The sequence below is a fragment of the Passer domesticus genome, chromosome 2 (genome assembly GCF_036417665.1).
Source record: "Passer domesticus isolate bPasDom1 chromosome 2, bPasDom1.hap1, whole genome shotgun sequence".
In the NCBI taxonomy this organism is placed as follows: Eukaryota; Metazoa; Chordata; class Aves; order Passeriformes; family Passeridae; genus Passer; species Passer domesticus.
In genome coordinates, this window is record NC_087475.1 from 65,083,487 (window position 1) to 65,094,191 (window position 10,705).

Below are 10,705 nucleotides of genomic sequence, written 5' to 3' on the forward strand. Positions count from 1 at the left end.
TGCTACCTACCAACTAAAACCACTTAGGGCATTCTGAATGATGTACCTATCTCGTCGGGCTGAAAATTAAATTTGTCCCTCAGTGAGGTAAGAAGCTACTGCAGTACATCTGGCCCACTGGAGACTCTAAAGGTAGGATTAGTCTTACCTGCATCTCAGTGTGTAAAAGCCAGGGCCCCAGCATTAAGTAGTTGTGTAGCTTTTTAGTTGAGAGGCATCTTGCAAGGGTGATTCATGGGTGTTGAACATACACGGGCTGAATCCTCACACGAGTGTGTTTTTCTCTACCCGTTTGGTGTAGAAGTTTAGAGCTCTTCCTGTTTGATGCACAAACTCTGGTGAGATGAGTCAGGGTTTGGCTACAGTGAAGGGCACAGCTGTGTCGCTTGGACAGCTGGCAAGTTTTCTGAATCAGTGTTTTGAGAGATGTGTCTGCTGCTTAGAAGAGACCAGGGTGCATTTTCTGACCCATGAGGCCTTCTGGCAGATCATGGGCCATGTTCATAGAGCCAAACCTTTCCTTACAGGAAAGATTAGAATAGTACAATCTGCCAACTGGGAACAGTTGGTGGTCCATATAATCCTTTGGACCATGATCAGGCATGGTCTGAGAGAGTGCTGGTTGGAACAAGCCAAAACCATGTATGTGTTATGCAGCTATAGCTTTAGAAGTGGCAGTCCATGGTTTGACAGTCTATGAACCACGGTTGCAGAGCAGAGGAAGCAGATGAGCCAAATACCCTTCTCATCACTCATTTGTGGAAGGGAGCCACAGAGAGGGATGGGCCATATGTGCACAAGGGAATTGGGATTGGGTTGGATTAGGTTGCGTTGCCTACACCCTGGAAGGTAAATGTTCTCATTTGAAGCAGCTTGTGTCTGTAGGTAATGAAGTAGTCTTTTCCAACTGCACACTTCAAAGAGTTTGGATTAAAAGGTTTAAGATGTGCATCATTTTCCTCACCTCCCCACCTTGGTTGCCCTGAAAAGAAAGTGCAGGGATCTCTAGCTAAAAAATGGCTGTTGAGCTTCATAGAGAGGTATCTGAGAGGGATCATAAGAAGACCAGGAGTGCAGGACATGCTCCAGAGCACACAGTCTCAGACACAGCCTCCATTAATGAGGTTCCTAACATCATGTGGTCTTATTTTGTGCTATTTCACAAATTCTAAAACTGTTAGCTATTTAATTAACTCTCTGTACTAAAAATGACCTCTATTTTCAGCACATGCCAAACCCAGTGCATAGTTCTCTTCATCTTAACTTCCCATCTGCATTCTCTTTTGGCACTCCCTCTCTTCCTTTGGCATAAGAAAGTCTGTCTAAAAATGAAAGCGTATTATTTTCTTAATGGAGGTAATTCACAAGGAAAAAGGAAGACAGAATTCTGCTTTTTCATATATACCTGGGTGGTATGTTACACTGATATGATCTAGATAATTACCATGACAGATAAATCACTAGCATATGGTATAGATATGATACTGTGCCCAATATTTAACTGTTTTAATTGATGAGATCTCCATTAAGCAATGGTTCCCTGCAATCTGATCTATTTCCTTGGGTTCCTCAGCAGCCCCATCCTTACAACCACATTGGAAAGAATCAGGCTATGCCTCTTGAAGAGCAGAGTTAGGTCAATAGCTGCCAAGTCAAGAGTATCGCATCTACAAAGCCGATGAAAGCGAAGCCACACCATGTAGTTGTAAATAAAATGTCAACCTGAAATTAATTAGGCTGCAGCACATCTGACTTTGTGCCTGTATCTGTGAGACTTCAAAGCCTGCAGGCAGCGTTTGAAAGGAGCAGGGTGTTCTGGGAGGGGCACATCAGCCTGAAGCCATGACAGACAGAGCGAACCTGCACTGCCTGTGATGGCCATCAGCCTCCTGGCTCCTTTGGAAGGAGCATCCCTGAGCCCACTCATTGGGCACTGTGGGGTGCCCTGCTTACAGCAGACCCCCAATTGCTAATTGTGTAAAACACACAACTGCTGCAGGACAGGTGCCTCTCCTCAAGTCTCCTAATTTCTGCTTTGGACTTCCTGAAGTTTAAGGCCAGGAGAGGTGATAAATCTCTAGTCTGGGGCTCCTGTGCAGTGTGGGCCATCATTTCTCATTCAGTTACTCTGGTGTTGAGCCCCACAGCTAGTCTTTGCGTCTGACTGCCACTTACCCTCCAGAGTTATCCAGTCTTCTGCTGAAGACACCACAAAACAGACTTTTCTGATAATTTCTGTAAATACTAGGCTCTTATTTATTCTTTTGAAAAGGGAAACTATGTGTGTTTCATAACTAAAGCTAATCTAGCTTCATCCTCTGGTGACTGAGATTTTTCTGATAGCTGTTTCCTATCTACTGTCTTTGCCTCACAAAGACATTTGCACATCCAGGTCATCTCACTTCTACCACATTTTCTCAGTGTTCTTTTTAACAAATGGAAAAGATTGTCTTTAGTTGGAAGGCATTTTCTTCAGGATTTGATTAATTTACTGATTCTGTTTGGCTCCCTTTCTGTTAAACACTCGTGTTTATTTGACAGCCAGGGTACCAGCTTTGTGTGCTGCATTCAGACATCCTTCTCACTGATGCTGCTTGATCAGTAGCACTCTCCCCTACCCCTACCTCTGCTTTCATTCCACTGATTGCATTATGCAATTTTCTGTAACTTTTGCCCTGTAAACTCCTCTTGAGCTGTTTCAGTATAGAGTCTGACATCCTGCAGGTGCAATTTTCATTCCTTCTTCATACACTTTCTTTTTACTTTGCTGATTTAGGATCTATTTTTTTTTTAAATTATCCTAACTCAGCAAGTACCCTATGTTGCTCCGTACAACTGCACTGTCTGCTTGTGTCATTACAGGAGGGACATATTTTCTCAGTAATGGTTTATATTTATTTTCATGTCAACTAGGGAAGCACTGAGCCATATACTAATCCCTTTGGAATCTCTCCAAATGCATTCTCACTCACTGATGGTTTTCTGTTGACAGTTGCATATCCAATCTGTCACTCAGCCAGTTCTTACTTCATTTAGCATATGCTCTATTGTTATGAAGCAGAGATACTGTTTTGTAAAAGATCAAAGTTCCTAAATCATTAAAATGATCTTCATCCAAACCACAAACAATGAGATAAAAGATGATATTACCACATCTATTTTCCACAAATCAGACACGAGTTATATTCCTGGTGCTTTGTCAGTCCTGCTCTTTACTCCTTATTCAGGCCAAGTTTACTACAGCTTTTTGGAATGGGAATCTGACTTGTGCTTGGAGTGGGAAGGAGAATGCTCCCTGTGGCCCTGAGCGGGCCAGGTCAGCAGCTCTTTAAGCCCAGTCCATCAGCTTCAGAATAAGTGTCACAAAAATCTTACACTATCCAGGACTGTGAAGATATCTGTTAAAGGCGGAGAGTGCATCCATTAATTCTGAGACAGCACTTGTGGAGTTTCCTGTAGACCCTAACTGGAGAATCTGTGAAAAAATTAATAGTCAGATATGAGTCACTTCATTCATCTTGGTGGGCTCTTACGATTTCACAGAGGAACATGCACCTCATTTTTTTCCCCAGTGTTTGACTGGATTTTTGGGATGTCTGAGGTAGGAAACTCTGTTAGATCATCTTAGCCAGCAGCAGATGCATTGCAGGCTCATTCTTTTCCACGCTTCATCCTGTGCTTTGCTCACCTGGGATTTAAGTGTTCCCAGCAGTGAGACTTCTGCTCTCCTTAGAAGGTTGTCCCATGTTCTAGTCTGTATCCCGCTTGAAATATTCAGGACAAGACTGATAATATTAATCAGTAATGCTAAAGCATAGAAAAAGGCATTTTTTCATATTGGTGTTAATTAACTTTCTTTTCCAGTTGTTAGTTACACTCTGGAGACCAATTTCAACTTTGGTGTGACTTACACTGAAGTCTCTTGCAGTTGCCTACAGCACAAATGAATTTTGTTCATCTGACTTTCGCTTTTGGGATGTTGGCAGGGCATGAGAAATGCAGCTGTTGCCTGAAAAGGGAAAGAGGAATGTGGGGGAAGACCTTCTGAAGAGAAAAGTGGTCAGTAAGGGAGGAAAGGAGCAAATGGAGCATCTAGAGGTCAGGCAGGCATGTACAATTTCTGTCAAATTTTTGCTTCCTGAATAAGACTGGGTGAGTCAGATGTGCTTGTTGGTAGGAAATTCCGAGAACCAATTAGCTCTGTTACCTGAATCTGTACCTGGGCTGGGTGTTATTTAGAAACAGGCATACGCAGAGGATCTGGGTGTGCTAGGGCTGGTTTGCACCCCATCCACTTTTCGTGTGCCAGTAAATGCATCATCTCCACACATTAGGAATAAATCAAGTTTTACAGACTCACTTACAGACTCAGCTTCTGGAAAAAAAAATATTTTTAGGCTATGCCTCCCCATTTCTTAACAATGCCTGTTTGTGGGGAAAAGACTCTCATTTACCTAGAGTCTAGGATTTCTTTCTTTAAAGGGATCTTTTTCCTATCGTTGTCCAAATTAGTAACCTGTTGGAACATGCCACCATTTCAGTGCACCCAAGCTTCATTTCCATGGAAGGGTGAGAGGCTGTTTTCAGGACCTAAAAACTGATCTCAGCTTCCAAAAATATCCTGCAATCCCCTAGGCTAGCATAGATACTTACATGAACCTGTCAGTAATTAGTGATTTTGTCCCACACCACTGGCCTGGTTGAAGTGTTTAATAAGACTGGTCATGTGTGCCAGGCTGGAAGGTTGATTCTGAGTGTCCCTTGCTGACTGTGCTGATGGACAGCACTGCATGCACAAAATCTTGTGAACGTGGAAATCTGAGGGGAGAAATTTATGCAGAGCAATAATTAACACAGTTAATTGCATTTATCTTTCATGTTGGCAGATCTGCCAACTGTCAGCTATTTCAAAATAACTCATCAGTTAGATGTCTTCATGTTGATAATTGATTCCTCAATTGTGTGTGAAGAAACCTCACGCTTATTAGATCTAGTTTGCAGTGCATACCTTCTGGCTTTTCCCCTGGCATTTTCAATCTGTCTTAAATGGAGGTTAATAATTTTATTTCCTTGGGGGAGAATAAACTGTGCTTCATTTTCTTTTACATTCTGGTAATTGCAGGGGATTGCAGAGCAAGATGCAGGAGTTTAAATCTCCTTCATGCGAGCTGGAACATTTCTTGCTCTCCTGCTGTTTGAGGCACATTTCTTAGCCCCAAAGCTATGGATGCCAAGTGTTTTTGCTAAGGAGCTCTATACCTTTAGCCAAAGTCCAAGTCAGTGAAAAGTGTCCTGGAGCAATGGGCACGTCTTAGGTTTGACGTCAGTGTTGGGAAATTACTCATCCTAAATGTTCTTGTATGTTGAAACCCACAGGCATCAATGTGGAGACTGTTGAGCACCCTCCACTTTCACCACTGTAAGCACTGGAGGCAACCAGAACCTTTCTGAGCTTGGCTCTGCATCTGACATTAATTAACAGAAGTTTAGATGAGCAGGAAATGTGGAGAGAGGGAAACAAGTTAGCTCACGCACTGGAAATTATGACAAGAACTCACCAAGCTGCTCATACAAAGAGTCTGTAGGTCTACAAGGAGGTAGGTCTTTCAACTAGCCCCTCTTCCAGTGGTGAGGGACACTGCTGGAGTCCTTCATGGTCCTGATATGAAGAAAACTGTGGGAGATCCTATGATACATATGATACTATGAAGTCTTTTTGAGAAGGCATCAATGAGCCCTTGACTGACTGTTGATTATGAACATTTTTCTTCCTGCCCTCAGTAATAGCTTGGTTCACTAACTGATGTAACTGATGTGTTTTTGCAAACTGTCCATGGTTTGTCCCTTTTTGGGACTCCTTATCCCAACAAACTTCCTCAGTTACCTACTTGTTGGCATCCTCTGATGCTCTTTTCCCTTGACACCATACACTTGCTCCATTTTGTACTTCACTGGGAGCTGACATGGCTGCAAACTGAGGAGGAGTCTGAAAGCTCAGCCTGCCTTTGGGCTCATCACTAGCTCCAGGGACAGAGGTGTGAAAACAGAGAGGTGCATGAAGAGCACAAAGTGAAATACAGCCTGGGATCTTGGATGTTGCAATATTGTGGTGGAGTCGGTGACAAACAGCCGGGGTGGTCACTTGATGTTGTGTGGGCTTAGAACCACAGCAGCACCAGGGTGTCTTGCCATGCCCATCTCTCCTCTGCTTTAGGCCAGGCAGATGTCCTGGGGCATGCAGGCACACAAATGTTTGTGAGTGTGCACCCACACATGCTCTGCAGCCGTGGCTGGCAGCACAAGTGTAAGCTCAAACTCTGGGTCCCCATCCTGCAGTGCATGTGAGGACCTGCACCGGGAGGGTAGCTCCAATTAGGCTGCTCACATTAATGCTGACATGGTCACAAAACTGTGTAGGACAGAGCCCAAAGCAGTCACAATTTAATGTTTATTGAAACACAACTGTATTTATTCTTGTTAGAGACATTTAAAAATAATAACACACTAGGAACCATACAACAACCAATAAAACATGAAATCATAAAGCCATTTTCAGTCATGCAACACTCTCTAGTGCTTGGACATCATAACTTGGTTAAGGGCTCAGGGCATGCGAGCAGCAGTAATAAAATTAAAAATCACAACTTTTGTTGGCAGTAGCAATACCATAAATTATCTAAAAGAGCAGAATTCAACCTGGTCTACTTTTAAAAAAACATTATTTAGCTGTTTTTCTACTTTATCTATGAGCAGTGAAATGGAGTTACGAAGTCTATTGTTCTTCTTTCTGTCAAAGTCACCTGACCCATTGGAGCATCCCCAGGGGTTTTATCTTTTAAGATTGCACTTGAACTCATGCATTAGTTTGTAATTTAAAGTTGTGGCCCTGCCTTAGTGTCACTGCTGTCACACAGGGACAGGAATGGTCCCATCTTTACCTCTCTGAGTTCTCTCTGCCATAAAGTTCGAATGTGGAGATCACTGGATGAGGATATTGTCTAAAAAAAAGAGGGATTTTATTGCACATTAAAAAATTATAATGCAGTGTTAGAACCTGAGTCTGCCTTCAGTTAAAATAAATAAATGAACGTGCAAAATTCCATCCATGAGTTAATTGCCTAATCATAAGCAATCAAACAATACAGACCTGTAAGTTGTCAGATGAATGATTCAATAACACGCTTGTGTGCTGGAAAGAAAATGAAGAGTAAACCAATGTTGCCATTTCATTAGGTCTTGTAGGCTTATCATCCTGTCACAGTCATATAAATCAGCAGTAACTGTACTTCAGTCAATCAAATTATCCTGCTGTAAATGCACTGTTTGTCATGCAGGAATTGGACGGATATATAAATTACCAGCCCACTTCAAAGATCTGTGGATTCATTTCCTTTTGCTGTTGTTCCAGGCTGAACCTGCCTGCCAGCTGACTGACCACTCTGTTGCAGGCTGACACTGGGGTGAAAAAAGGAAAACAACAAGGGGAAGCTTTGGCTCATCCCTGCATGCCACTTGCTATTTTGGTCTTGCTGTTTGCATTGTTTGGTTATTTATTACTGTTTTTCTCAAAAAGAAGACAATTGGCTGTGTCTTTAAAGGTGAGGAGTCAGACATGTTCCTCATTGCTGTGAGCTTGTGTATTTGTAGAAACGTGGAGCCGGTGGCAGCCCTGGAGCCCGTGCAGTGTCACCTGTGGGGACGGAATCCGGGAGCGCTTCCGAGAGTGCCTCACCTCCTCGCCGGCAAAACCAGGCTGCGCTGGATCGCCGAGGGAGACTTCCCTGTGCTCGCTGGAGGAGTGTGTGTGTATGTAGCTCTGCTGTCCTCTTCCCCTGCTTGTGTGACTGCCCTGGCAAAAGCAAAGTGTAAAATGGAAACATCCCATCTTTCTTTCAGTCATGCTGATTTGGGGAGCTGTCATGTTCCTGTGGTTGATGGAGTAGGGCAGGAGCCTCTGTGCATTTGATTGTGGGACACTGGAGATAGGGCTCCAAGGCATATTGTTTCTGAATGCCAGGCATGCAATGGAAGCAGTTTAAAATCTCCAGGATGATCAGAGGGTGGAGAAGTCCTAAAGGAGAGTTCTTGGGGCTGTCAGAACATGTTCAGTAGTGAAAGCCCAAGACTCCAGTGGAAACCTCTTAGAAAGCTAAAGTCAGTCAAAAAAGGGTGCAGGTTCCAGCTGGGACCTGTGGTGTGAGGTTATCATTTTGTGGGTTTTTTTGGGTGATAGTGCCAGGTCTCCCCCTGCTCCAGCCTGCCATTGCTGCTGGCCTGTGACAGGGCAGGCTGGCTGTTACTGATAGGTAAGACTTTAAAAAGCCTTTATAAACCCTTACCTATCAGAGACAATTGACTACTGCCAGTGGGTCACAAGTGGGTGCAGATGCAAGAGACCTGAGCCTTCTGTAGGGTGGATTACAGCAGCCACATGGCCTCCAGTGAGGCTGGATGAGGCTGTGCCAGCACCAGAGTTGGGTGCTGACAGCCACCGTTGAGGGGCATGAGAAATGCCCTTTTTTAGCAGGGTACAGGTGCTCAGTCTGTGCAAAACTTTTGCTTCTTGCAAACTCCCTGCTGAAAAGGAGTGTGCTGATGCCAAGGGACCACAGAGAACAGAAAGCTGATCTACAAGCTCCAGTGCCTTTGTGTCCCACAGGTGCCACAGGGGGCGGGGATGGAGAAGGAAAGATACCTGGGAACTGTGCAGCCTCCCAGGATCTCAGACAATAATTTAACAGATATTTTAAGCTATTACAAAGTGACAAGCAAGCTTTACTCCTTGCTTTGGCTGCTTGCAGGCACTTCTTTCTGTTTGCAAAAGTGCAGTGTGTAGAACTGGAACAGAGGCAGCTAAAAAATGGACAGTTTGGGGATGTGGGGAGTTGTTTAGCCCATGGGCACTGCGGTGCTTATGCCACTGAAAAGGAAAGGACAGCAGGGGGAGAGAATGTGCAGCTGGAGCAGGAGGAGTGGAGGACTATCTTTTTAGTGGAAGTGTTGGCTTGAACCAGCTTCACAGCGTCAGAGGATGAAGGCCTCAGAAATATACAGGCAGGACTGAAATGTGTTGTGGAACACTGCAGGAAATGGGTGGTATGTAACAAAAGTTTGGAAATGGAAAAGTTTGAATGGAAAATACTAAAAATTCTATCAAACCAGGTATTACATGTTGTCAGTAGTCATGAAGCACTGGGAATGTTTTAACAGGTCTAATGTTTTTAATGACTTGAAAATGCTGGCCATGTGGGTTTGCTTATTTAGTAAAGCTCTGAATAAAAGCAGAGAGGAGCAATTTAGATGCTTGGATCCCCAGTTTAAACCAGCCCTGCTCTAGTTGTCTTCTCTGTGCCAGACTCTCTGAGGCTGCTGTGGGCAGCAATGCCACCACCAAAACACAGTGGGGTTGTTAGTGTTTTTCCAAAGCTGCTGTTGAGCTGTGCTATCCCATGCCTCCTGTCTGTCTTCTGGAGGGGTATGTCTGTAAGTGCATAATTTGGTTTGGCTCCTTACCAGCCAGTTTCACTCCCTACCTCTGGAGCTCAGAGCTCAGAAAGCAGTCCTGGTGCAGGGAGCTCGCTGGAGGGTGTTCCCTGCGTGCAGAGCATGTGCTGGAAACAAGATTTGTGTGTGGACCTTGCTCTGTGTGCATGGAGGTGACAGGCCTCTGTGCTTCTCAGAGGAGTCACTCCCGTGCAGGTGTGCAGCTGTAAAAGGTGTATGATGGTTTCCAACCACCCTGTGCATACACTGTGCACACAGCTGTGGCATTCTGGTTGGACTCAGCAGGTCTGGACAATCCCCAGATTCCAGTGAGGTCCCTAGGTTAATAAGAAGGTTAATACATAGACAGCATGGAGGAAAAGGAGGCCTGCATCTGCACCCATTGCCGTGGGATCATCTGGGGGAAATACCTCCCTTCTGTCATGCACATAGTTTCTAATCCTCCTCCTTCCACATGGGGCAGCTTCCTTTACAGAATCACATACATGATTTCATCCCATTGAATCTCAGTTTGCTCAAGAAGTGGTTTGACACGCTGACTTTACAGTATTCATCTGGTGCTTGATCTCAAGCTGGGAGTGTCACCCTCAGCCTTCCCACTCTGGCTGTCTGCAGCTTTCAGAAGCAGACAGGTTCTGTTTCCAGCATAACTCTGCAGACATTAGTCCAGCAGATGGAGCAAATGGCTGAATGAGCAAGGCCTGCACATGGTGCAGGGGCCAATGAGATGCAGGGAGAAGTGAACCATAGGGACCCAGTCCTGTTTGGAACCTCTCAGTTCCTTGCTGTTAGCTGTGTATCCCAAACAATGCAGCACAGAGTGCACTACAAATAGAGAATGGAGTATTTGGAAATATCCATAAGCAAACATGAGTGAGAGAAGGATGAGAAATTAATTGCTCTGCTGCAGTGGTGCTGAATAGAGCAAATGCTGGCCCTGCCTCTTCCCTGAGGTCAGTGTTCTCTCCCCACTCAGGCATCCAGAGCAGCAGTGCTCCAGGCTCTGGCACAGGGGCATTGGACTGAATGCAAATTTTAGAGATCCTCCTATAAGATTCAGCAGGCAGCGGTCTTGTTCTTTAAGTTGGTTTCAAGCCCTCAGTGTGACACAAAGATCAAAATTAATCCAATGGCAGGATTTTTTAGAGGACTTGGGATTGTTGGGTAGCCCTGAAATAGGGAAGTGGATCTCCTTCCCAGC

The 10,705-nt window shown here is 44.5% G+C and overlaps 1 protein-coding gene across 6 annotated transcripts in view; it reads left to right on the plus strand.

Annotated features, from left to right (window-relative positions):
* Positions 1 to 10,705, plus strand: part of THSD1 (thrombospondin type 1 domain containing 1) — a 30,769-nt gene that overhangs the window by 13,132 nt on the left and 6,932 nt on the right. For 5 of the 6 annotated variants that reach the window (XM_064408863.1, XM_064408864.1, XM_064408865.1 and 2 more), the window contains exon 4: positions 7,648 to 7,806. The exons of the other annotated variant lie outside the window; for it this stretch is intronic. In XM_064408863.1, the coding sequence (XP_064264933.1) occupies positions 7,648 to 7,806 (159 nt within the window). The remainder of the gene's footprint in view (positions 1 to 7,647; positions 7,807 to 10,705) is intronic. 6 annotated transcript variants of the gene reach the window in all.